The 26,674-nt window shown below is 63.1% G+C and overlaps 1 protein-coding gene across 1 annotated transcript in view; it reads right to left on the reverse strand.

The window, feature by feature from the left end:
- Positions 1 to 26,674, reverse strand: part of PHC2 (polyhomeotic homolog 2) — a 42,634-nt gene that overhangs the window by 3,152 nt on the left and 12,808 nt on the right. Inside the window, exons 3-12 of the mRNA XM_090023590.1 lie at positions 21,292 to 21,450; positions 20,456 to 20,533; positions 19,170 to 19,346; positions 16,123 to 16,212; positions 15,373 to 15,673; positions 7,157 to 7,617; positions 6,635 to 6,806; positions 2,426 to 2,628; positions 775 to 904; positions 185 to 299 (exon numbers count right to left, since the gene is read on the reverse strand). Of these exons, the coding sequence (XP_089879716.1) occupies positions 185 to 299; positions 775 to 904; positions 2,426 to 2,628; positions 6,635 to 6,806; positions 7,157 to 7,617; positions 15,373 to 15,673; positions 16,123 to 16,212; positions 19,170 to 19,346; positions 20,456 to 20,533; positions 21,292 to 21,450 (1,886 nt within the window). The remainder of the gene's footprint in view (positions 1 to 184; positions 300 to 774; positions 905 to 2,425; positions 2,629 to 6,634; positions 6,807 to 7,156; positions 7,618 to 15,372; positions 15,674 to 16,122; positions 16,213 to 19,169; positions 19,347 to 20,455; positions 20,534 to 21,291; positions 21,451 to 26,674) is intronic.

The following is a 26,674-nucleotide window of genomic DNA, read 5'->3' on the forward strand; positions in this document are numbered from 1 at the left end:
AGGGCAGGTCAGCAACAGGCCCAGCCTCACGGGCCCCAACCCACGCCTTGCACGCCAGCCCCGGGTCTGCACATCCAACACTGCTGCCCTGGGCCAGCAGGAGAAACAAGGGCCCCAGGGCTGATGGGGCAAGGGGCATGCAGGGACCTGTGCTGGGCCAGAGGAGAGGCTTGGGGGCAGGTACCTCTTGGCACAGGCCATAGAGCAGAAGCGCTTGGACCTCTTGAACTTGTAGGCAAAGTCGACACGACCGCACAGCTCGCACTTCAGCTTCGGAGGGGTCCCCTCCTCTTTGGACTCTGGGGGAACATGAGAGAGTTCAGCTCTGAGCCACAGCACGCAGGGGCCCTCACCGCTGCCTCGGCAGCCCCAAAGTCTCCCCCACCCCTAACACAGAGCAGCTGGCCCAGCTTCAGGGTGCTGTGTCCTGCTTTTTGCAGCAGGGCCCTGGAGCCACATGCTCTGTGGGAGCAGCACAGCACAGGCCATGGGGAGGCTGAGAGTTACTGACAGCCTGCCCGAGGTGCCCAAGTGCACCATGGAGCCAGGTGAGGACTACGGCTCCCATCACTGCTCCCTCCTGGCTGTCTTCATTTCCCCTCTGCCGTGCTGGGCCTCGGGTCCCCTGCCCAGGAACACAGGCCCGGTAGCAGCCCACCAGCGGGGTGGGAGAGAGGCTTAACATCAGTGCTGCCAGGCTCTTCAGGGAGCAGGCCGCCCCGCCCCGCCTCCTCCAGCGCCAGCAGCCCCAGCGCCCTGCCCGCCAAGGCCTACCTTGCACGTAGGGCTCCTCCATCTCTGAGTCGGTGGTGGTCGTGTTGTCCTGCTGTGGGAGTTTCTCAGCCAAGAGGCCCTGCGCATACTTCTTCTTCAGATTCCCCACCAGCAGCGAGGAGCGCCCCACCTGCAGAGCCAGGCACGCGGCGGGGTCAGACTGCTCCCCTCCCCCTGCCTGCTAGCTGTGGGCCAGCACCCCACGGGGCTCAGCTGAAGGGCTGGGGGCTCCCAGACTAGAACCCCAGCCACCGGCCGCAGACAGCAGAGGTCTGTGGCACAAGAACTGCTAGCAGGGTGGGAGGTGGGTGCTTAGCCTCTAGCCCTGATGTGGGAACACACGGCCCTGGCACGGCAGGCAGCAGACAGACCGACTGCAGCCACAGGGAATGCATGGCCCCTGTTCTACAGCTGAGAAGGCCGTCTCCATCACGCCCCTTGCCCCCACCGCTGGCTGTGGGTCAGTGGCAAGGTGCCTTGCCCGAGACAAGCCCCGAACTGCAGCTGCCAGCCCTGCCCTGGTTCAAAGGTAAGCCTGGCTGCTCTGGTGCGCAGGCAACTCTACACCCTGCGTAGAGGCTGCTCTGCTCAGCTGCCCAGGCCTGGGGCTCTGGTTCAAGCCAGCTCAGCTTCCCCGCTTCACCTGCCATGTGTGGGCACATGGCCCCAGCCAGCTGCCTGCACTCCAGTTTGCCACGGCCTTAGAGCATGCAGACAGCGCAGGCCGTGGCACCTGAGGTCGATGGCCCCAGCTCCCGGACCCAGGCAGGGAACTGTGCTCGAGGCTCCCACCCTGGCTTCTTGGAGGAAGACGGGAGGCTGCCACCACACTCCCCACAGGGCTGCTGCCCGCCCCCGAGGCAGTGCTGGGAAGTGTGGGGGCACCAGGGCTGCAGCACCCTAACACCTCGGCCAAGAGGGGATCAGGCCGTACACAAACAGCGCTGCTCTGCAAGGTGGGACGCAGGGCCCAAAGTGCCCCCAGGCTAGGGGACGAGCACTGCGCATGAGAATAAACGGGCACAGAACCGGCCGCCCCGGGCTCTGCCTTCCCCTGCTTCTAGACGGCCTCACCCAGTACTTTGCTCTACAGCAGCCAAAGCCCTTGGGTCCCAAGGCACTCTGCAGACCCTGGCTTGGGGTGAACTTCTCCATCCCTGCCTCCCTATAGCCAGGTGGACTCAGCACCTCCCAGGGCTTACACAGGGGAGCAGAAGTACAGAGCAGTTGAGACCACGAGGCCAAGACGCATGCAGGTGCCGAGGACCCCGACTCTCACAGGAGAGCGCAAAAGCTGCGGGCATGCAACCCCCTCCCCGGAAAGGGGCTTGAGATGTCAAACTTCCAGCCCCCGCGCTCAGAGGCCACAAAAGCCTCAGCAATGTGCTCAGGTCACCCCCGAACAAGCCATGGCAGAGCTGGGAATAGGACCCAGGAGCCCTGACTCCCAGTCCCGTGCTCTAGCCACTAGGTCCCCCAGCCCCAGGGAGGCCCACACCGCCAGGCATGCAGCGAGCTGGGCTGCGGGGCCCGAGGGCTCCCAGGGGCTCTGCTGCCATCGCTACCAGAACAGCCAGAGACACCCGCGCGCAGCAAGCCGAGAACATCAAAACAAGACAACATAAAACGGGGAAAAGAAGACGGTGCGTACCGGGAAAGGCTCTGCCCCCTCCTGGATCACAAACCCTTCGATAACATGCGTCAGGATTTGGGGTTTCACAATGGCCTGTGGTGGTTTATTCTCACCATTCTGGGGGGCAGTGCCAGCAACCGTAGAAGAAGAGTTTCCGTTCCCTGATGTCATGCCGGGGCTGCTGGGGTCACTCTGGGCATGAACACGGTCCTGTCCTGGCTCTGCAAGGGGAGACCACGGTCAGCTCATGCCCGGGGGCACACCGCTGTCCCGCACAAGGCAGGAGAGGCACCTTAAGGCCAGCACCCTCGGGGAGGACATGGGTGAAGATGGAAGCAGAGGGGGCTGTGCCTGCTGCTCTCACCCTACTCCCCTCGCGGGCGCAGTCAGTCTCAGACAGATCAGCAGCCGGTGCCATTGAGACCGGGACAGCCATTACCATACAGCTGACTCCCCCGCCCGCCGCCCGCCCGGCTGAATGGCCGAGCTGCGCCAGTCACATGGGGCCGTCCTTGGGCTGGCAACACAGAGCAGATTGTGCGGCGCTGAATGCTCTCCGAGGACCCCCACGGGCAGAGTCAATGCAGAGCGCAAGCTTCCACGCAGCTGGGATGCTCCCAGGCACGAGGGGGGGCGTGGGGAGGGCTGTGCGCAGCTGACTGCCGCATCCCAAGGAGCTGGACTCAGGACCCCAAGTGCTGCAGGAAACAGGCCAAGACGCACCAGCACGGGCCAGCAGCCCTGTCGCACCCTGCCTACCAGCCCGGGGGTGAGGGGGCAGGGGATGGCTCGCAGGCGCCCGCGAATGCCAACCACCCCTGGTTGCCAACAACTGCAGCCACCCAAGGGAGAGGCCCCAAGGCCGGGCTCCCAGCAGCTCAGCACATCCAGCATCCCACCCCTTTTCACCCTGGCAGCGCCCCAAGCTTGCTCCAGGGCAGTGGGACATGGCCTGCTCCACAGGGGAGCTCTGTGCTGCATGGGGCCAGCCAGGTCAGGACCCTGCCCCCTGACTTGACCTGGGGCCAGGTCCATGAAAAGGGCTGGAGAGGAGCGAATGCATGGCCGAGCCCAGGGAGGTCCCAGACAACGGAGCAGGCAGGCATCTCCCTTTAGGGCCAGGCTATCCCATCGCCCCAGGCCATGGCCTCTGGCCCTGCCCCTAGCCAGCAGTGCCAGGGGGAGCAGGGGCAGAGTCAGGCTGCTACATGCAAGAGCGCTCTGCCCTACCCTGCATCCACGGGGCGGCCAGCTGAGACGTGCCCGAAGCCCGCAGAGGAAGCGGCAGGAGAAGTCACGCAGGCGGCACAGCCGTACAGGGCCCAGCAGCGTAGGAGGCTGGCGCACAGCCACATCCCCCCACCCCGCCCCGGGCCATCGGCCGCCCCCTCTCTGGGCGCAACAGGACGCCCGCACGCGGAGGCAGACCCGGCTGGGGGCCCCACCCTCCCCCAGCACGGGCCCGGCCCGCGCCCCGCGCCCCGCGGCCGGTCCCCCCGGCCTCCCCAGCAACCACCCGTCCTCGAGCAGCAGCGCATGCTCGCTCGGGCTGGGCCTGCCCGCGGGCCGGCGCAGCTGCAGCTCCTGCGGAAGCGGCCGGCGGCGGGGACCCGGCAGCACAGGGGGCAGGCCCGAGGCGCCGGCGGGTGCGAGCCCCTCGGGGCGGCTCCCCGGGCAGGGCGGCCGGCAGCGGAGCCGCCGAGAACAATGGGCCGGGCGCTCCCCGCCGCACCACGGCCGCCGCCGCGCCGGGAACAAAGGGCGCCGGAGCCCCGGCCCGGCCCGGCCCGCGCCCCCTCCCGCCGCCCCGGCCCAGGCCCGCCCCGCACGCACCGACCTGCGAGTCAGGGGCGCAGCCGCGTCGCTCCGGCCCGGGGGCAGCCCCCGCGCAGCCGCGGCCCCCGGCCCGGCCCCGGCTCCGCGCCCGGCCCCATGCCGCCGCCGATACCGATCCCGCCGCCGCCGCCGCGCGCCGACAAAGGGCGGGCCCGCGCCCGCACAAAGAGGCGGCGCCGGACCGGACCGGGGCGGGGCGGGCCGGGGGCGGCCGAGACAATGCGAGTGCGGCTGCGGCAGCGGCTGCGGCTGCGCCCGGAGGCCGGGGCGGGGCGGGCGGCTCCGGCTGCGCTTTGTACGGCCCCGCCCCGCCGCGCCAGCTCCGTCCGGCCCCACCCGCGCCAGCTCCTGCGGCCGAGGCACCCGCGCGGAGGCCCAGGAAGGCTGCGCGGGCCTGCGCTGAAACCGGGCTGGGGGAGGAGCGGGGCGCAAGGCGCGCGGGGGGCTGCGCGGCCCCCGCCCCCTGCCCACTGGGCCCCGCGCCGCGCCCCCGCCGGCCTGCGTCGTCTCCGGCAGGGCAGGGCGAGGCTGCTCCGGGGGAAGCCCCGGAGACCATGGAGGCCAGTGACCCTGAACGGGAACAATGACGAGCCTGTGCCGCACCGGGCCTTTTGCAGACAGGAGCTTGGCCCGGGGGCTCCGCGTCTCGGGGGGCAGCTCTGCTGAGCGGGCAGATGGCATTAATGAGGCAGCGCCACTGGCACCACAAGTGTGGGCACTCAGGGCGGGCTGGCAGCAGGGACGTGACATTTCCGTGCCTGGCTCGTCAGCCAGCCACAGTTAGCATGGCTGGGAAGGATCAGGTGTTAGGAGACAAAATGAGGGCAGCAGCGCCCAGCAGAGCAAGCTGCTTGCCCGAGGGCACATGCCAGCTGCCTGCTGGGGGGAGCCGTCACACTGCCCATCCTCTGCCTTGGCAAGAGGACGGCTGACTGTTCTGGGCTGACAGCTCCTACAGCCAGTTCCTGCCCTCCTGGCATCCGCGAGCCCCCACCCCATGCTGCCCCACCACGTGTGTGGCCCACGACCCGTGCCCAGTCACTCCCTGTGCATCAGCAGTGCTGGGGTGGCTGGAGGTGCTGAAGCCAACCCTCAGGATCCCCTGGTCTGCGCTGCCTTGAAAACAAGACCCAAGTGGGCTAGCCTGGGGAGCAGACCCACAGTGCTGTACAGTGACGCAGCACCAACATGCCTCTGCCCCACCTGCCCGCCCCACACAGGGGAGCCACCAGCTCCGGGCAGGGGCCCCGTGCAGCACGTTCATCACAGCTCGTGGGATGCCCCCGTGGCGGATGCAGGGCAGACACGACACCCCAGTCTGGCCTCGGCTCCCAGAGCAGCCGTAGGCCGGGACGCTCCCGGCTGCTGCTGCGAGCTGGTGCCGCACCCAGCATCAACCCCACACGGCCAGGCCAGGGCCTCCGTACTGCTGCCGTCACTCACAAGCCACAGTGCCACTGTCTGGGCAACACGCAGCCTGCGGGCCCCCAGCAAAGCCTGCCCCAAACTGTGCCATGGCCTCGGCTGCAGGCGTGCTGCTGCCTCCGGGTGCATTCAGTGTAGGGTGCCCGTGCCAAGTTTTGGGCCACGGTGCTGCTCCAGCTGGGCAAACATACCGAGTTCCTGCCTAGTGCTGGGCCAGAGGGGCAGCGCGCGTAGCAACACATACTTACAGGTCACTCCACGCCACTGCCCAGGGCCAGCTCAGAAGGCTCCCCTGTCCTTGGGGCCCCCGAGGCTGTCAGGAAGTGCCAGTGCCCATGTCCACACATACCTCCTCTGCCCCCTCGCATCAGGGCAAAGCTTTCCACACAGAACATGCCTGGTGGGGCAGCCTCCTGGCCTGTCTCCTTTCCCTTCCTTTGCCTGCTGGCAGCTCCCACCCTCCTTCTGCCATGGGCTGATTTTGGTGCTATACCCCTGGAGCTCAGCCAGGACAAGAAAAGGGCACTCCACGGGCTGGAAGGGCCCCAAGGCAGCCAGGGCTGTGGTATGCCAAGATGCAGCCATCCGTTATGCTCCGCACCATGGGCCTGCCCTGCCCACCCCCGCTCACCAGCTTGGCAAGGGCAGGCATCTTTATGGTGCCCTGTGCCATGCAGCCCACCCCTCGGCCCAGCACGGCCCATGCCCTCACGCATCTCTCCCCACCAGGCCTGCAGGCACTGTTTACGCCACAGGCATGCCCAGAAAACAGCTAGACCGGGCTGTGAGAACACCTCCCTCCTCCAAGCCCTCCCAGCCAAGCCGCCCTGACCCACTTCCTCACCAGCCTGTGCACCTCCCTGCTGAGCGGACACGTGACGTCTCCTAGACCGGGCCCGAGGCCGTCACAGTGTCGCTGAGACAGCTCCACCCGCCCCTGCTCCGTGCACAACAAACGCTCCTTACCGGGAGCCGGGGGCCGGCTGCACTCTGTCCCCTCCGGGGCTGGGGCCGGGGCCACGGCCGGGGGCGTTGGGGCAGCTGCCTGCTGCTGCTGCTGCTGCGCTGGCAGGCTCTCCGAGCTCTTATCGGCAGGAAGAACGTCCTTCCTGGAGTTCTCCGGGATGCCGAGCTGCGGCTATTGGGAGAGGCAAGAGGCAGTGTCAGGCAGCCCGTGCGCAGAGTCCTCAGGGGATCCCAGCGCTCGCACACACGCGCACGCACAGGGGCCACGTCACGCGGCTCTGGACTGCAGGCTCCCTCCCACGCAGTGCTGAGCAGCCAGCAGGGCTGCCCCACAGCCGCGCAGGGCAGGAAGCAAGTGAGGACATGCTGCAGCTGCTGGTAGTCATCAAGCAAAGGGGAATCCATTTCACCCCCACCCCATTTCCTCCTTTGAATTAGAGGAGCCCCCAGACAATTAACCTGCACATCCAGTCTCCTGTTTCAGGCAGGCAGTGCCACTGTCCTTGCCCTGCCCGGACTCACCGTGCCCACGGCAGGTTGCAGCTGCAGGATCACGGCCGAGGTGTGTTGGAACTTGCGCGGTGCAGCATGGTTCAGGCACCCAGGGTGTCCATTCTGGGTCCCGCCCTCCGGCCCGGGTGGTGCTGGGCCCACGGCCTGGAGCCCAGGGACGTGCGGGGTAGGTGGGCAGGGCTGGCTGGTGCTGGGTTTGTGCTGGCTGGAGGCTTGGCACGGCTGCGGGTGGGGAAGAGAGGCCTGGGCCTGTGGGGCACCGTGGCCCTGGAGCTGGACCTGCGGGCTGGGCTGCACAGCCAGGCTGGGCGTGGGCGAGGGCAGTGGCTGGAGTTGGGGTGAGGTGCTGGCACCGCCCTGGATGAGCTGAGGCTGAGGCCTGGGCTGGATCTGCTGCTGCTGGATCACAAACTGGTGCTGGATCTGCTTCTGCTGCTGCAGGAGCTGGTGGGGCTGCAGCTGGGCGTAGGCTGCAGGGAAGCACAGCACAGAACCCTTGTCACTGGCCCATCACACACTTGCAGAGCATCAGCTTCCTCCAGGCTTGCCCACCCAGCACCCGCCAACACAGGCCACTGCACCCGAGACCCCACACACAGGGCACCCCACACTCACGGCTGGCACATTCACCTGCTCACCAAGCCAAGTGCGAGAGCTGTCAGGGGAGCAGGGGCTGAGCAAAGCCCTGGTGGTGGGAGACCAGTGCTAACCATGGTGGGACCATGGGCAGGGCGGCTCTATCTCAGTTCCTCTACCTGTGCAATGGGGATAACGGAGCGGTCTCATCCCACAGAGGCTATGGGGATTCAGGGTACTTGGGAGATACTTTGAAAACCCAGTAGGGTCCCCATGAGACCCCCATCTTCCCTGGCTGGTGAGAGCAGGTTTCTATGGAGCTGGAGGAGAGGCCCAGGGCAGGTGGGTGGCAGCAAAGGGACAGGAGCTGGCGTGTGAGGCCCAAGTGGGGATGTGGGAGGGGCTGGGGCCTCCCCAAGGGACAAGGAGCTGCAGGAGAGGCCTCTGACCTCCACTCCCCAGGGCATCAGACTGGATCCCAGGGAAAGCTTCCCTGTCCCAGCGCTGCTTGGGCTCAGCCAGCATCAGTCAGGCTTGGGGAGGCTGTGCAGATGCGCCCGAGCACTGCAAGGGTTACAGCTGCGCTGGGATCTCGGGCAGGGGCTGCCTGTACTCGGGTTGCTCTGGCTCTCCCTGCACTGCTGCCCGCCCCCAAGATGCACAATTGTCCAGCCACCGGGAACTAACTGCAGCAGATGCAGCCTCCGTGCCGGGGCTGGCGCTTCCAGTCCAGCATCAACCCACCCGAGGCCTGGCTGGCTGCTGTAGCTGACTCTGGGGAGCCCCAGCCTGAGCCACGGGGATGGGGGAGGCGTGGAAGGAGAAGGGGCCAGGGATTAGTCAAAGGGCAGATCTGGGCCCAGAGCTGTGGCCGTCCCGGAACCAGAGGTGGGCCGTTCCCTGCCCCTCTGCCAGGCTGCACCCCCAGCCTGCAGCTCCTGAACAGCAAGCCTGGGCTGAGCTGTGCCCGCAGCCTTGGAGCTTGCCTGCAGCCAGACCCACTCCTCTGCCGGGGCGCTCGGCCAGGGAGGGGTGGAGCAGGGACCCCAAGGTCCCTGGTTATGTCCGCCTCCCTCAGTGCATGGGGCCCTGTGCTGCTGCAGCCCACTGGAGGAGGAGCCCTGAGGAGAGATGGGGACCTGGGACCCGTCTCTGAGCAGTGATCCCCCCACAAGACAGGGCTGAGGGAACCTCTCCCAGGAGCCGCCTTTGACATGGCCCCACTGCTCCAGGCTCGACTCCTTCGGCAGGGGCTGCAGGCAGCAGCACCATCAGACCCCGACTGCGCCCAGTCCCCATTTCACACGCTCCCCACATCCATGCCACACCAGCCCCCAGCCACCGCTCCCCAGCCCTGCGCTCTGCACCTGCCGCAGCCTTCACTCTCGAGGGCGCTTGCTTCTGCAGCAGGCCCATGCCAGCCCAGGACCCAGGAGCTTGGGCAACGCAGCCCCCACTGTGCCCCCGGGCCAGTGCCAGCCAGAGCCGAGTCCAGCCGGCAAGCGCTCCCTGCAAGCTCTGTTCTCGTCTGGACCTGGCTGCAGTTGCGCAGGGCCCAGCCCAGCCCAGAACAGAGCTGCAGGGTTCAGGGGTCTGGCTGCAGTGGCCCAGGGCCCGGGCCCAGGCATCAGCTGAGCAGTGGTTCCCCCAGGGCCGTCCCTGCCAGCGCCCCTCCCCGCCCTGGGGCAGGTGCAGCTCCCTGGAGGTCAGCGCTGGGGTTAGGCCTGGTTTGGGCCCTTTGGCTCTGGCCTCCCAGCAGCTGCCACCTGCTCCGCTCACATCCTCCCCCAGCTTTTTAAATGCAGATTTGGCCTTTCTACTGGAAGCCTAAAAACCCCGTTACCATGGAAATGGCAGGGGTGGGGGGAGGGATAGTGGTTTCCCCCAAAGCTGCCGGCTGGGAGGGGGAGGGAGCCAGCGAGAAACCAGATACCCGTCAGCCAGCCCAGCCTGGGGACAAAGCCTGCACAGAGCTGGAGCGGGAGCGGCCGACCCCTCCCTGCCAGACAGGCCCTCAAGCGCCCTCCAGCCGGAGCACAGTCTCCAGGACCAAGGCACCGCAGCCTGGCTCCCCTCCCGGGCCTGCAGCACCCAGCTCAGCCTACCCACCCCTGTTGAAAGGTCTGGTCCCCAGTCCCCAGGAGCACATGGGCTGGCTGCTCTCAGACCTGCCTCCACTGCTGGGCACTGCCTGGGGCTTGAGCCAAGCACTTCCAGCAGGTCCCACGGCACTGGACCTCAGCCATGCAGGGCAGGGGGCAAGGACGCTGGGAAACAACCAAACCGCCACCCCTAGGGCAGCCTGGCTTTCCCCACCCGGTGCACAGCTTCCTGGCTGGCTCTGCCCAAAGCAGACTTTCCCCATGGAGCTGCGAAGACATCACCATCAGCTGCTGGCAGTATAAAATGTGTGACACTGTAAGCAATGCAGGTCTGTCCTGGAAGTGGTCTAGATAGACACTCCCATCAGAGTGACCATAGCAGCTCCCAGGGAAGGAGCTGGGGTCTACGTACCCTTTCCCTTTTTCCCCACGTAGCCCTTTTCTCCTGCCCAGGGATCCTGGCCTGGTGGAGGAAGACAACCACAGCCAGGGTGCCAGTGCTGGAAGCAGGGACTTGCAGCACTGCAGGTCTGTGCCTGCTTCTGCCTTGGATCTGGGAAGTCACAAGCCAGGGGGGGCAGAAGGCTCATGTAGGACCAACCCGTCTGACCTCTGCTACAGAACAGGCCCAGGGCTTCCCCAGCTTCATCCAGGCTTGAACAGAAGCAGAACCTGGAGAAAAATGCCCCGTTGTCACCTACACACCGGCCCGGTCCCAGAATCCAGCTGTCGCTGCACCGGGGCCAGTCCCAGAGGGAACATGACCTGCCTGCACAGCCCAAGACGCCTGCTTGGCAGGAATCACATGAGCCCTTTTTGTCCCCCATCATTCCCGAATCCCTGTCTCCTGGGGAAAGGCCTGCACACCTGTTCTTAGCTGTGTGGCTACCGTCAGCAGCATCCAAAGAGACAGCTCCCAGCCAGCTCCCAAGCAAGCTGGGCCACTCTGGGCCTGGTCCCACATGCCCCAGGCCTGCAGGATCGGGACCCTGAAGCCCCAGGAGTGCCTGTCCTCCCAGGCAGCTGGCAAGTGTGAGCAGCTCCAGGATGCCTGAACTCTCAAGCCTTAAATGGATGTCAGCTGGAAAACAGCAGCACAAAATCCTACCAGCGCATCCCAGTCACATGCCTGGGCATCCAGGGCATGCCAAGGGGCAGGGACGTTTGCTTGCCTGGCCTCCATGCTGCCCTGAACATCCTGAGGGTGGCACGAAGGCGACATCCAGCTGCACCCAGCGTTCTGCCTGCGATGACTACGGGTCCTTCCCGCATTGCTAGGATGGGGAACAGCACAAGGCAAGAGCGGGGCCCTGGGGCCCTGGCAGACACGCTCACCAAACGCTTGCCCCACACAGCAAGCTGGCTGGTTCTCAAGACATAGCACTACGAGCTGCAGCGAGCACAGCTGTGCAGCTCTTGTTTCTTGATCAAACTGCCAAGTGTTTCCAAGGCAGGTGCCTGACACGAGTCAAACACTTCCCTTCATCAACCCGGCCTGTCACTGCAAGGTGGTTTGACAGGATCCGTTTTCATCCCCTCACATTCCTTTGCTGCAATTATACTATCTGTCTTCAATTCTCCATCAGCTGTGTCCCACATCAGCTGCTCCATTACTCTGCCTCTGACTGATCTCAGGTTGACAGGCCTGTCATTATCCAGACCTGCCCTGTTCACCCTTCTTTAATACCAGCATCACATTTGCTTTCTTCCAGCCTCCAAGCTTCCCAGTGTTTTACGCACGGTGAAAATCAATAGCAATGATCCACAGAGTGCTCTAGCCGGCTCTTTTAGGACTCTCAGATGCAAGTTACTGAGAACTGCCGATCTGAAAATGTCTCGCTTGAGGAGGTGCCGGTTAACGTTCTCCTCAGGTGCTGCAGTATGTCAGCATCATCGGATCACCTTGCTACATCACTTGGCTGCTTTTCAAATACTGAACAAAAATACTATTTAATGATCCCGTCTCTCCCACGTTCTTAGGGACAAGTCTCTCGTTTGCACCTAGCAACAGAACCGTTCCTTCTCCTCTTAATATGCCTTAATCTCTTACTCTCCCTGTTCCCTTCTGGCCTTTGATTTCTCCTTTAGTTTTTTGTTTCCCTTATCAATTTTCTGCCACTGCCAATTTCTAATTTCTGTGCATCACGATCAGCTCTCCCTCTTCCCCATGATTTACATATATGTGCACAGGACTGTGGAGCTGCAGCTTCTGGGGCATCTTGTAAAACAGTCACTACTTATCATTCACTTCTTTCTATTCACATTCTTTCTTGTTGCTCACCTGGCTCAGCAGATGGCCTGTCACAGACGGGCAGAGACACCGGTCAGCCTACTCTAGCACAAGCTGCGATCCAAAGCAGACAGCACCTAGCACCCCATCTTCTGCTTTCCCTCCTAGGCTACTGATCTGTATAAGCATTCAGGATCATTTGCTTCCAAGTCATCAGAAACCTGGGAACATGAGTGGGCCATGTCGCTGCCCACTCATACCTCTCTCCATGCCTCAGTTTCTCCAGCCTTGTGAGTTCACTCCGACTGTCAGGTGCAGAGGATTAGTGACGGTGGCGACAGCATTTCCCAGGAATCACCCTGCCAGGCCTCTGGCTACGAGCAGCCAGGCCCATCTGTCTGCAAGGCACCGCGCCATGGGCAAGCCGGCCAGCTCTGTGCCCGCAGCTCTGGGCAGCGAGTGACAGCCATCTGTTGCTCAGGGACCCCTTTGCCGGCTCTCGGTACACCTGAGCACGCGCAAGCAGCTGGCACTCCCAGACCCTTCCCACTGCTGCCCATGGTTTGGGCCCTGCACTACCTCCTCCTGGACATCTCCGGGGCAAAGCATAGCTCGGGCTGCTACCCGGGCCGGGGGAAGCTGGACCTGGCTGAGCTGCCAGGAGCGTGACCCGGGCTGTGGAGAGGAGATGCAGCCTGCCACCAGGAAGCGCAGGCCCCTGCAGCCCAGAGCCCCGCGAGCTGGGCAGGGCCTCGACAGCGCCGGCCGCAGTTCCCTGCTGCTGCGGCAGCTTCCTCTGCCCAGGCCCTTATTTATTTATACTTCGTATCAAAGGCCACTGGTGCCATAGCAACCCACAACCACATCAGAAGAGGGGCTGCCAGGCCCTGCCGCCTCGGGGAGGGGGACCGGGGGGCTGCCAGCAGAGCCTGCACCCGTGGCTGCAGATCACGGCCTGGCTGGACAGGTGCTGACACAGGCCTGCTCTTTTGTGCTAGAAACGCTTCTGGCCTTGCGCCACACCCCAGCTCCACACCTCCCCACGGCTGGGGCCAGCCCTGCAAACAAAAGGTCCCCAGGGGGCTGGCCACAACTGAGGACAGCAGGATCACGGCCGTCTCCCCTGCAGGGAGCAGGGTCCCAAAAACCCCTTAGCTGGAGAACAAAGGTGGCCTCCCAGCCCCGCAGGCTGCAGCATCTCCAGGGCAGCCTCCACCGCCCAGCTCGGGCACCGTGGAGCTGGGAACGGAGCCCCCAGAGGCCTCTCTCTAGCTGTGCTTGGAGCCAGGGGCCCTGGGACATGCTCGCTTGAGTCCTGGGGGAGAATAGCCCAGAAGGCCCCCAGCGCCAAGGAGCCGTGCCCTGCTAGGTGACTTCCCCGTGTGTGAACTCTTGGCCAGCGGCAAGTGAAAGCTGAACAGCTGTAACTAGGCCCCAGTGCTGCGGCTATGCCTCCGCCGGGGAAGTGTGGGGATGCCAGCAATTACCATGCAGCTGCTCAGCCATGGTAAAGACATCACTGATGGCCTCCGACCCCTCCTGGCAAAGGACAACCATCTCATGGTAACCGCAGGGGACAAACCTGTCCTGGCTGACAGGCAGCCCCCAGCCTCACATGACATCTCTCCAGCAACAGGCTACCCGACTCCCATCCCCAGCGAGACATCAGGCCTTGCAGGGGATGTAAATGTCTGCTGGGTCCCCACTTCAATACAGACCACGTCATCACTGGACCGACTAACAAGGAACACAACATCCGAGGTTTGTTCGCCTGCACCTCTGCCAACGGCCTGCGCACCAGCACCTGCTCAGAGCCGCTCTGCGGTCTGCACCACACGGACGGGGCCATCTCTGACAATGCACGGACACGGCTCTGACATGGGCCGCACAAAGACCCACAGGCCTGCTCCTGACACTCCGACCTCCCTGGGCACTGCAGTGCTGACCTCAGGATGACTCTTCTCAGGCAGCAACATGTTAAACACCAATTTGAACGGGTAATGGCAGGACAAGAAGTCACCCGCAGACTGGACTGCGTTGCTGTGGTTTAAACAGTGACTGTGGGCTCTTAAACATGCATTAATTCCTGTAACCCTTTGCTCTGATGGTTCTTTGCTCGTTTGCTTCTCCCAGCACCATCACAGAATCAGAGACCAGGAGGGCTGGAAGGGACCTCACGAGGTCACATCTAGTCCAACCTCCTGCTCTAAGCTGGACCAGCCCCAACTAGATCATCTCAGCCAGGGATTTGTCTAGCCAGGTCTTAAACACCTCCAAGGATGGAGACTCCACCACCTCTCTTGGGTAACCTGTTCCAGTGCTTCACCACCTCCTCCTTGGCAACACATGGGGGTTCACGTGCACCCCCTAAGATTGGCAGTAGACCCCCTGAAACTGGGTGCCACCGGGGGTCACTGCTTGCCACCCGCCCCCCCACTGCTGACACTGCCGCTGCCTCCGGGTGGTCGCCGTGCCCCCCCAGCCTCAGGAGGCATGAGGCATTCATGACCCTCCTCGTAAGAAAGCTTTTCCTCATACCTAACCTAAACTGCCCTTGCTGCAGCTTGAGCCCATTGCTCCTTGTTCTGTCATCTGCCCCCACCGAGAGCAGCCCAGCTCCATCCTCTTTGAACCTTCCTTCAGAGAGTAGAAGGCTGCTATTAAATCCCTCCTCAGTCTTCTCTTCTCCAGACTAAATAAGCCCAGTTCCCTCAGCCTCTCCTCACAAGTCATGCCCCTCTCTCCACCCTTTTCCCACCGTTTGCATCCAAGTCACTCACCCCCTGCACACACCGCTCCGTGCTGCCCTTGCCCAGTGTCTGCTGAAGGCAACTCAAGTTCACAAAAACTTGTGCTCTACGAGTATCTTAGCTAGACTACAAGGTGTGCCTCTGCCCTGCCTCCTGCCTCACTTCAACACTGATACTGCAGCTCTGCCAGGGGATGTTGGCGGGGCAGGGTGGCTGTGCCCAGGCTGTTCTCCCAGGAGCAGAGGCAGAGAGCTGGCACATGACTCCCTGCAACCGTAAGGGCCTACAGGTCTTCATCACCAGCACAACTGCATGAGCACCCGGTGCCACCCTCAGGCCCTGCTCATGGCACAAGCATTGCTGCAGTCATGATGGCCCCTGTCTTGCAGCAAAGCCCAGGTACACAGAACTCCAGCATCAGAAGTTACCAACGCATGACATCGTGGCATCCCCGCATGGCCCTGCCCCACATACCGTGGGTCCACCACCCTGCAGCCTGACACCTGCAGCTACCCAGCTGTGGTCATGTAAGGGGGAGGGGGCCCTGCAGGACGCTGTGCGCCTTACCTGGGGCAATGAGGGGGTGGCTGGTCACCGGTGTCACTGTGCGGTTCATGGGGTGCCCCCGGCTGTCAGCGCTGCTGGGTACACTGTCTCCCTTTTTAAGGTGCTCCGTCGCCTGCTCAGCCTGGCCACCTTTGGAGCCCATGGTGGGTGCCTGAGCCGCGGCCTTGCCCTGAGAAGCGCTGGAGGCTGGCTGGCTGCTGCCTGGTGCTGGCTTCATGGCCAGGGTGGGGAGCTGCTGGGCTTGGGAGGAAGCCACTCCTTGTGCTACTGTCTGCTGAGTTCTTATGGCCAAATTCTGTACCTGGAAGGGAGTGGGGAAAGCTCAGAGGGAGGCACAGGCCAGCACTGCCTTCAGGCATGGGTCCCTGACGAGGCACTGGGCAGGGGGCCAGCCCTTGCACACTGCCGCTGTAGCCTCTGCTGCGGGGGCCACCCTGAGGATGGCGGCATGGAAGCAAGAAGTGCCAACGCTCCTCTGCCAGTCAGACAGCCGTGGGCCAGCCCCGCCTGAGCACAGCTGGCCTGGGGCTAGCAGGCGAGAAGGGAAAGGTCCCTGGAGCCACTCAGCCCCCCCAGGACACCCACCCCTTCTGCCCATCCCCGGCACCCACCCCAGCACCTGCTCCCCACAGTCACTGCCGGACGGGCCCTGGCGCCACCTGGCGGGAACACGGCTCTGTGGGCACCCAGGCTTCTCCCTGGCCTGCTCTGCTCAGTGGGTCTGGGCAGGAGGGCAAGGGGGTCTCTCACCTGAGCAGTGGTGGTGGATGGCTGGGAGGTGGGGGCTGCACCGCTCTCGGGCTGCACCGTGGCGACTGTGGCCGTAGGCGTGAAGATGAGCTGGGGGGATAAAGGAACAGCACGGCCTAGGCTCCTAGCTACTTGCACAAGGTTACTTTGCTGGGCCTGGAAATTACATGAAACGTGTTGCCTTTTACGTCACCCGCCGCTGGCTCAGGCCAAGAAAGCAAAGCGAGAAGGCCCCAGGGTGCCCAGGGCATGTTGGGACAGGAGGGAGGGGCGACAGTGAAGCAGGCAGGTGGCAGGAGGCACCAGAGACAAGCAAGTCTGTTGTGTGCCAGAGACAGAGCGTGCACTGCACAGGTGCATACGTGTGGGACTGCGGGAAGCATGCAGGACTGGGTGTGCACACGCAAGAGATGGCAGCACGGGACCATGTGCACGGGTGTGTAGACTGAGTGAGAGGGTGAGGGTGCAAACGAAACAGCGCAATGCCATGCGAGACCCTGGCTCGGCAGGCACCAGCGCGACCGTGCACAAGTGACAATTCAGTGTGGGGTGAGATGGGCTCCGGCTGGCTGGCTGGAGCCACTCCACTGCTGTCCATTCCCAACCCGTGAGCCAGTGGTTCTCCAGTGTGTGAATGCCTGCGTGTGCTCCCGTCACACTGGAGGCGTGTGTGCAAGAGACAGACAAAGACTCAGTGCATCACACTGACTGCCACACAGACCGTATGTGCGTGCACATTTAGGTGTGCATCACTGATCTGCATAAGAGATTGCTACACTTGTGCATGAATGCATGTGTCATGGCTGTGCATGACTGGCCGTGGAGGCTGTGTGTACGTGTATCTGGTGCCCCAGAGCTCGCACACTTGTCCCAACGCCCTCACCTGAGGAAACACATTGTCTTATTTTTGGAAGAAATTAAAAAGTGGCCGGTGCTGGAAAAAGGGCAGCAAGCCATGTCTGTTACCCAATCAGAATTGCTGCTGCCATCATTGCCCAATGAGAATGGTTACTGCCACATCTGTTACCCAATCAGAATAGCTGCTTCCATGTCAGCGAGCCATTCAGAAGGGCTGCCGCCATCGTTACCCAACCACAGCCACTGGGAACAGGGAGCCGGCAGCCAGACCCAGCAGCCCCAATTCCCACCCCCTTGAGCCTGGATGGTGCCACGTGGCCTGGAGCATGGGCTCCAAGCGCCCCCTCCCCAGGCCAGGCCAGGCCAGGCCAGGCGGCGCTCGGCTCAGAGCCACACGTGAGCAGGGCTTTGGCAGCCGGGATACAGGGACCCTCAGCCACAGCTCGGCAGCGCACAGCCGGGGCCCCGGCTCCAACACAGTCTCACGTGGAGGCCAGGCAGGTGGGAGCTGGAGTGGACCTGCCCCCTCCACCCCGAGCCCCCTGCATGCCTCTCCAGACCCGAGAGGCTCCCGTGAAATCCTACCGGGACTCGTGAGGCTGTAATGCAGCCCCAGCCCGGCCGGGGCCAGCCTGCGCACTCGCAACCAGGGCACACAAGCCAGGAGGCACTGCCACTCGCTGGCAGCAGCCACCAGCTTCCAGAGGGCCAGTGACTAAACCACCCCAGCCTTCAGGACCCTGCCTCATCCTACAGGCAGCAGGCCCACATACAGACCCGTGTCCTTCCAGGGGACATGGCACAATCCAGGCTCAGCCCCAGGCTTCCCACAGGCCCCAGCAGAAAAAGCAGAGGCCAGAAAGCAGAGCTCCCTCCCCGGGTGTCCCTGTGGGATGGGCCAAGTCCCAGCACCTCCCCCCCGTCCATCCCAGGCAGGCCTCCCCCGAGGGCCAGGAGCTCATGCTGGGACACTGGGCATGCCAGGGGTGGGGAGCTCCTGCCCCTTGACTTTCTGACCCTGCTTGCTGCCAGCTGGCCCCAAAGGAAGGAAATGCAGAGCAGCGTGGGTACAAGCACAGCGTGGTGGGGATGGGAAAGGGTGCGAGCACGGCCAGGCCGCAGGCAGGCAGGGCATGCAGCACAAGCACAGCGAACCAAACTCCAAGGGCTGCTGTTAAAGAGACACCGGGTGCAGGGTGGCACAGGGACCTGGGGGGAGGAGGCTGCAGAACGTCGGTGCCAGGAGCACACGCTGCCAGCCACTGCCGCATGCGGAGACTGGCCGAGGTGCAGGGAGAGGGCTGGCCTGGACGGGCGCTGGGGCTGGTACTGAGGAGCCTCCCCAGAGCTGGCAGCTCCCGGGGCTAGGGCCAGGTCTGAGGACATCACGGTGCCGCAGGGGGCAGGGCGGGTGCACGGGCAGCTCGCCCAGCACCTGTGTGCGTTATGTGCTGCTCCAGGCGCACTTTGGCCTCGCTCGCTCCCTGAGCCAGATGGCACTATTTCCTTCTCCCCCCATGCCCAGCATGAGGCCCATAGTACAGGCAGGTGCAGCTGGGGCCCAGCTCTGGGAGGCACAGGGGAGCTATGCTTCCACGGCAGCAAGCCACCCGGGGCCCCCTGGGCCAACCATCCAGCTGTGGCACGTATCAGCCAGAGCACCTGGGTGCCAGGCCACCCCGAACCCCTGCAGCACAACCGAGCTCTGGGTACCTGGGGAGGTGCTGGGGAGTGTCAGGGTGCACAGGCAGCTCCGCGCAGGAGCAGGAATTCAGCTGGGGGAAGGGGGGCCTGGCCAAGGGCAGGATCCGTGCTCTGTACCCACGGCAGCTGCGCGGTGGGAGTGGCAGGGCCAGGCAGCAGCTGTGAGGGTCCCTGGTGCTCTCTGCCAGACAGGAGCAGCCCTGCTCCCAGCCACACAGGTGCCCCCACCCTGCCCTCAGCTGGGGGCAGACCAGCACGGTGCCTCCAGGGTGGGGGGAGGTGAATTCCAGTCCCAGAGACCCTCCCACATCTGGGCACCGCAGGAGGGGCAGGACCAAAACCCTTAATCCCCGAACTGGATTGGGGGGTGGGGGAATGCTTATGCTAAGAGGATGCCGGCAGGATCGGTGTCTCTTTAAAACCAAGCAGGGGAGGGGAGCCAGAGCCTGCACATGGCACAATCCACGCCCGCGGCTGCCTCTTACCATCTGGGCCCGGAGGTACATCTGGGCCTGGCTGGCCGTCAGGGCTGGGGAGGCGGCATTGCCCAGGAGCACAGCCTGCTGCGTGATGCCCGAGGCGGCAGCGGCAGCGGCGGCAGAGTTCACACTCTGAGCTCGGTTGATCAGCTGGGCGGCAGCCGGGGACGTGGCCAAGTTTATCTGGGGAAAAAAGGAGAAGCCGTGGGATGGGATGCACAGGGGTCACCCCACGCTGCCCCAGACTCTCCCCTGCCCCTCGCCAGGCCCCCGTGTAATGGAAGCACCAGTCCCGGAAGCAGCAGGGGCAGCAGGCAGGGCCCGGAGGACTTGAGCAAGTCAGGAAGCCAGATCCCAACCCCAGGGCCCCTCGAAACATTCACTCCAAACTGGGACAAAAGGCCAAAGACCGGCAGGCGCAGGCAATCCTGGCAGCCTACAGAGCACAGGGCCTAGGGGGAAGCCAGGCAGGTTGGTCTGGCAGGGACATGCCAGGCGTCCATTGGCTGCTGACCGTGGCTGTACAGCCAGCAAAAACAACCATTTTGTCATGACCAAGCTGCTGCCAACAAGAGCTCAGGGCTCTATGAAGGGCCGAAGGGGCAGCCAGCCCCCCTAGGCCAGTCCTCAGTACCCCCGTCCCAGGGACTTGGAGGGAGAGCCAGCTCTCCAGCTCCAAGGCTCCCAGCCCAGCAGGCCACCAGGGCCCACAAACTGGGACTGCTGGGAACCCGCTGGGGCCTCTGGAAGTTCATTGGAACGGAGCGGTTTCACCAACAGCGATGCTTGGACACATCAGCAACTTCCAAGAAAAAGTGCATCACTGGGTTTTTCTGCCCAGTTGCTCCTGGCTGCCCAACAGGCCAGTACTGGGGGGAAAGAAGGGGTTCCACATCTCAGCCGCAGGGAGCCCACCTGTGGCACTGGCTGGTTATGGGCCCCTCATTCTACCTCAGGTGCCCCCTTCCCTACCTACCTTAAGCCCTGTGCAGCCAGGGTGCCATGCAGTGCTGACGAGACCTAGCAGCCCACGCAGGGCACCCCGTCTGGAGACCGAGCTGCTAGACTGCTGCACCCCAGCCATGGGGTGCTAGGCTCATGTGGGTGTGTGCGAGGGGAGCCCCAGTGGCAGAGGGGGCTCTCAGGAGGGGCTGCACACTTTCCACGTGGACGGTGTCTCCTGGCTTCACATCCCTGGGAAGAGCTGGAGGAGCAGGCAGGACTGATGGAGGGAGCCAGGGCTGGCAGTGACTGGACAGCGGGGAAACACTGGCAACCAGTAGGCGACTTACCGTGGGCTGCTGTGATGGTGCCTGCTGGGGGGCATTGCTGCCGGACGAACCGCCCTGCCTGTTAGCAGCCAAACTTGCCTGCAAGGGAAAGCAGAAGGCATGTCACCCTGGCCCTGACCCCGAGCCTGAATACAGTACAGGGGACTCGGACATCCTCCCCTGTGCTCGGCCTGAAAAAAGAGCCACTCGGAGCTGCTGGCGAGTCAGGTAAATGCATCCATGCCCCACAGGAACTGCTCAGCTACAACCTTCCCTGGTCCCTGCGATACACCCAAACGCAGCCCCCACAGGCTAAACTCAATGGCAGCAGCATGCACCTGAACTCAAGCATGCGCTCACCGTCCCCCCGCCATCACTCCGGGTCTCTGGACGCCCCCAGATGCAACCCCACACTAGCAACTGCCACTCTTGGCCCAACCAGTCCCTCTCTGCCTTGCCCCACAGCCAAGCAAAGCAAATGCTGAGTGCCACAGGTCTTCCTTGAAGACTTCCCAGAGGGCAGCTCCCATCGCCTGGGGCATCCTAGCTCAGCCTCCAACCCCGGATCCTGCTCGGGGAATGGATGAGGTGGGGAGGGGGATGGGGGAGGAGAAAACAGAGCAGATGGACAGGCTTGGGAGAAGAGGGGCCTGTGTAGAGATGGACTGAAGGACAGATGTATCTGTCCCTCCTCCACACCTCTCACTGAAGCCAAGCTGGCCCCACCCCCAGCGTAACAGCAGCCCACAGGACTGCACGGTGCAAGCAGCCCAAGATGGGCCTGTGTCCCAAGCTGGTGATGCTCCACAAAGCCTGGCCCCGGTCCCACGTGGCAGAGGTGACCCCCCGCCCCATACCTGCTGCACAGCGGCCAGGCTCTGGAGCTGGGCGCTGCTGAGGTGCTGCTGCTGAAGAGCCGCCGTCTGCAGCATGAGGTGCTGCTGCTGTGCTGCATACATCTGCTGCAGGTACTGCGCCGCGGTGTTGGGCTGCCGGTGCAGGGCCTGCTGGATCACCTGGCCAAGGGAACACAGGGAGAGGGCAGAGGCGTGAGCGTCTCACACGGCAGAGGCAGAGCAGGGCCCGGCCTGAATCCTCAGAGTGGGAGAGCAGGGAGGCTCCCAGGGCAGAGCAGCAGCTCAAAGCTGATCTGGTCCTGCCTGGAAAGCCAGGAGCCTTTGCTGAAAGCATTTCAGCCACCCACCCCCTCGCTGGGGCTCTGCAAGGGGAGGGAAGGGGCCAGGTCAAAGGTTAACTGGGGGCAAAGAGGGCAGGGTGGTTTAATCTCCCACAGGTCTCTGCCAGAGTTTTTCAATCTGTTTTGGGGCTGCGCTGCCTAGACTTCTCCCCCATCCATCATGGGCCAGCTCCCTGCCCCACTCAGATTCCTGCCTGGCTATCCATCACCTCCCAACAAAGCCAGATGACATCTGTCCTCCAGCCATGCAGGCTGCATCGGACACAGGGGGCCCAGGGGCCGAGCTGGGCAGGAATGTGGAGAATCCGAGGTGAACAACCAGGCCTGGGTCAAACAGCTTCAATAGTGGGAGCTGAACAACAGGAAGCATCTGGACGTGGCCTGGACAGCGCTGAAGGGTGGGAGCCAGCAGATCCCCCTATGCCAGGCAGCACTGACTGCAGCAATGGGAATGCAGCTCCTGCTCTCAGTGCCTGGGAGGTGCACCAGCCTGAGGAAGGGCTCAAAGGAGACGCCCCACTGAGACCGCTCCCAGGGACTTCACTTCCATCCAGTCTTTCTTGCCCATTCCAAAGGCCAAGCACTTCTCGGTGCAGATCTAGCCACGTCTCACGGTAGGAACAACACTGCAGGGTACTGGAGGCCCCACCTAGTTCAGCCGCCTTCTTGGGGCAGGGTCATTTGTGATTAAACCATCCCAGCCAAGGGTCCGTTTGACCTGCTTGTTAAATTTCCTAAGATTCCCTAGGTGCCTGTTCCAGTGTTTGCCAAATCTCCAGCCTGTTCCCCTGCTGCAGCTTGAGGCTTTGCCCAAGGTCTGCAGCACAGTGCAGACATCCAGCACGGCCATCCTTCCCTCCCGGGTTCCCAGGCATTGTGGGAGCAGTAGGCACAGCAGCTGGGACTGTGGCTTTGAGGACCCCTGGCTGTGACTGAAAGACAAACAACAGCGGGCCACAGTGACATGAGAGAGACACCAGCGCAGAGGAGCAGCATAAGAAGCTGACATCCAATGGGAACCACACAAGGAACCAGTACATATACAGGACCAGCATGAGCCTGCGTGGCAAGCTCAGAGACGGGGGGCCCAGCGCGAGCTACACCTAGCAAGGGACAAAAGACAAATGCAGAGGTTCTAAAATACATTGGAAGTGAGGAAGGCCCAAGAGGTCCAGGCCCATGCTTCGCAAGGAAGGACAGCAGCAGCAGCTGACTATGGTCACTGCACTATGGAAAGCCTCCTCCACTTCAGTCTTCACAAGGAAGATGAATTATGACCAGGTACTTAAAAAAAACTGACACAAGCAGGAGAAGGTATGAAAGGAACAGCTTAAAGGAAATTCAGATGAGACAGATGGATTAAGTCACCTGAGCTGGGCAAATTCACGCCGAGAGACCTAGTCAAAGCCACGCTGGAACTGCGGGCAGCGATGGAGCAGTGCTAGGCTGGAGAACGCCAAACAGCACCTGGCTTAAGGGGGAGGGAAAACAAAGACAGGGGATTTATGGACCAGTCAGACCGACCCGAACACCTGGACCAGTCAATTTATACACCCCAGAGAGCAAGGTGATTTAAAAACAGCCAGGAGGGATCTGCCCAGGATAACCTGCAGTGAACCAATCTCATTCCCCCCGCCGACAACACAGGCTGACTTAGTGAAGACAGAAGCTGTGGCTGTGATCCATCCTGATGCTAGTCGGTCTTCGGAGACTGTCCCATGTGACAGCCTAATAAGAAACAAGGGAAATATGGTCTTGATGAAATTGCAACTTGCTGAAAAACTGCTCTCAGAAAGCAGTTCATGATTTCCTGTCCGCCTGGGAAGGCGTTTCAAGTCGGGGGTGGTCCCAGCAGGGCCTGTCCTGGCTGCAGTTCTGTTCAATAGTCTCATTCTTTAGCTGGGTGACAGAGTCAAGTGTGCCTGGAATATCCGCATGACACCATGAGCTGCCAGCACCCGGGAAGGGAGGATCAGAATTCAAAGTGGTCTTCATAGATCGGAGAAATGTCCCCAAATCAAGAGGATGAAAGTCTTACAGGCAAGGCAAAGCACAGCACTCAGGAAAAAGCAGCCCAGTGCCCCAGGACAAACTGGACACCAATAGTGCACCAGATGCAGAGGTCAGAGAACTGCAGACAACACAGGAACCTGCTACAGAACAGCCAAATCTCAGCCTGGGATGAATTAACAGAACAGCCCCATGCGAGACAGCAGGGAGGAGGGAGGAATTGTTCCACTGTAGTCAGCACTGGTGAGGCTCAGCCAGAGGACAGCATCTGATGTGGGGCACCAGAGAGGTGGTCAAGCTGGAAAGTCTGGAGGAAAGACCCCCAGATGGAAAACAACCTACGGGGAAGGGCTGTAGGCACTGGGGGTACCTCTGGAAAAGTAATGGCTGGTTGCAGGGAGGTGAAAAGTGGGGATGGGGACCAGTTGTCCCCCATTTCTGAGGGGGGGTGGGGAAAGGGGCACAAAAAGATGTGCAGAGAAGCTGACTAGGTTGGCTCCTAGGAACGGCTCTTACCGCTGGCTCTACAGGCTGCCTCAGCTGTGGACTTTTCAAAAGCAGAGCAGAGGAGCATCTGTCCGGCCAGGCCAAGAGACCTGGTCCTGCCTGCGTGGAGGCACATGGACTGGATGGGCCATAAGGACCTACGGCTCTGTAACTGCCCATGAGCGAGGTGCCAGCTTTGCTCCCAGTGAGCACTGGGCCATCCGGTCCATCATGAGCAGAGACCTGGCCAGCACTGAGGCATGGACAAGAAGCAGTTTAGCCCAGAGGCCTCAAGACACGTGATGACCAGTAGCAAAGGACCTCTCAAGCGGCAACTGGAACCATCCTCTCTGTCCTATGGATGGGGAAACCGAGGCACGCACATGACTTGCCAAAGACCACAGGACAAGGCACCGAAGGAGACAGGAGCAGAAGCCCACAGCCCTGGTCCCTGGTGGCCCTCTAGCCACCCGTCCAAGGCCTACAGTACAGCTGTAGGTAGAGGCTGCAGACAGCTCAGCAAGGCCAGAGCAAGCCGCCCGCACGGGATCGTGGCAGAAGCCAGATGCCCTGGCACATAGCTCTGTGGAGCCCCTGAGCGCTCGGGACGGTCCCAAGCCCAGGCCTCTGGTGCAGACTGGGAGCACAGATGGTGGCACACCAGCCATATGACATGGAGAGCTGAGGTCCCGTTGCAGCCAGCCATACTACCGCTGGTCCGACGGCCCATCTGAGCAGTAGCTCCAGATCCAGGTCTTTGCTCAGCAACCACCCCCTTTACAGGGAGATGTAACAAAGCTCATTCACTGGCCAAAATAAAGTTCTTATCAACATGCACCCACAAGGCCTTGGGCCCCCCTTCCTGGCGCACTCAATCAGCAGCACCAGGCTCAGTCCACCCAGGGCTCTGCACCGTCGGCCCTCCGCGCCCTCCCCTTTGCACTGCACAGACGCCCAGGTCCCCGAGTCACCCCAGGGCCCTGCGAGGCCCAGAGCCTGGCTCCACCTGCCTCTGAGCCAGGCCCCGGGTACTCCAGACGCCCAGCCTGGTGCTGCTGCTCGTTCCCCGTGCCCAGCTCGCAGGAGCAGGTCTCTGCCTGCCCTGGCGCCCCGCGCGGGGCCGGGGCCGCCGGGCCGGGTGCCACCCCGCAAGGAGCCAGGCTGGGGAGGGAGCGGTACTCACGGGCGGCGCGCTCGGCCCCTGCGAGCGGGCAGGCGGCGGCGGGGCCCGCACGGGCTGCGCTCCGCAACAAAGGCGGCGACGGGGCGGGCAGGGCCGCCCGTGCGATTGGCTGCAGGCAGGGCCGGGCCAAGCCGGGGCGGCCGGACAAAGCGCTGCCCCCGCCCCTGCCCGGTCCCACGGGAGCCGCCTGCTCCTCCCCTCGCCATGCATGGACCCTGCTCCGCCTGCCCGCCCCGCTCACCTGCCCCGGCCCTGTCCTCTCCTCCCCTCCCACAGGTTCCCCAAGCTGCAGGCAGGCCGGGAGATGCCCGGGCCAGGGCTGGGAGTCTGGCCCAGCCGCGGGCTCCAGGCTCTGCCCGCCCAGCCCCAGGGCCGCCGCCAGGACACGGAGGGTCTCCGCGGCCCTCGCCCCCCCGTGCGCTCCCTCTGCCCACCTGCTGCAGGGCTCATTACAACCGAACACGGAACAATATGAATAATTAATAACTAGATGCCGAGTCATTAATTATTAGCGCTTCCTGCCCAAGGCAGTGCCTCCTCTTCCCCCTTCTCCTGCCCACCCACACCCCCACCTTTTCTCCTCCCTGGTCCTCTAACCCACGGTCCCCGAGGGCGGCACAATGTTCTAAAATACATCAGAAGTGAGAGGAAGGCCAAGGAAGTCCAGGCAGCAGAAGGCACCCTGAGGGCTGAGTCAGGAGAGCGGGTCATGGGTGCAGCATCAGGCCCCACTCCAGAGTCACTCAGGCCATGGCCCTCAAGAGCCTACACGAGACATGGGAAGGCAAGCGCGAGCAAGCAAGATCAGCCTTCCCCAGCGCGGGGCCCAAGGGCCACAGCCTCGGCTGCAGAAGCCTGTCTGGGGAAAGATCAAGTTCCAGCAGCCCCAAGCTGTGCTGGAGGCTCCTGTGGGCAACATGCTGCCCGTGAGCGTGGGTCAGGGACCCTCAGCCCCCGCTGCCCCTCCAGGGACTAGACACCAAAGCCAGGGAGCTCAGGTGCTGGGCTCAGGTCCCCGCTCACTCTCCCAGCGCCCAGTAGAGGGTGCTGCCTGACCGCGCTCTGCATGCGCCAGGCCTGCAGCTGCATGTGCTGCCAGCCTGGGCCCCCCCCTGCTCCCGGCAGCCAAGGCAGCAAAGCCCACAGGCATCTGGTGCTGGGACAGGAGGGGAGATGGGAACCCAGGGCTTGCATGTGCAGTGGGGTGAGCATGTGTGTGTACAGGAACGAGGCGGGCACAATGAGGGGCTCCAACAAAAGGGAGCGTGGGGGATCCTGAATGCATGTCCCACAGCACATCCTGTCATGCGCCAACGCAACATGGACCACGCGCCATGAGACCACAGTGGGTTGGGTCTCCTAG

The sequence above is a fragment of the Crocodylus siamensis genome, chromosome 12 (assembly GCF_052110815.1).
Source record: "Crocodylus siamensis isolate JL-2025a chromosome 12, ASM5211081v1, whole genome shotgun sequence".
Lineage (NCBI taxonomy): Eukaryota > Metazoa > Chordata > Crocodylia > Crocodylidae > Crocodylus > Crocodylus siamensis.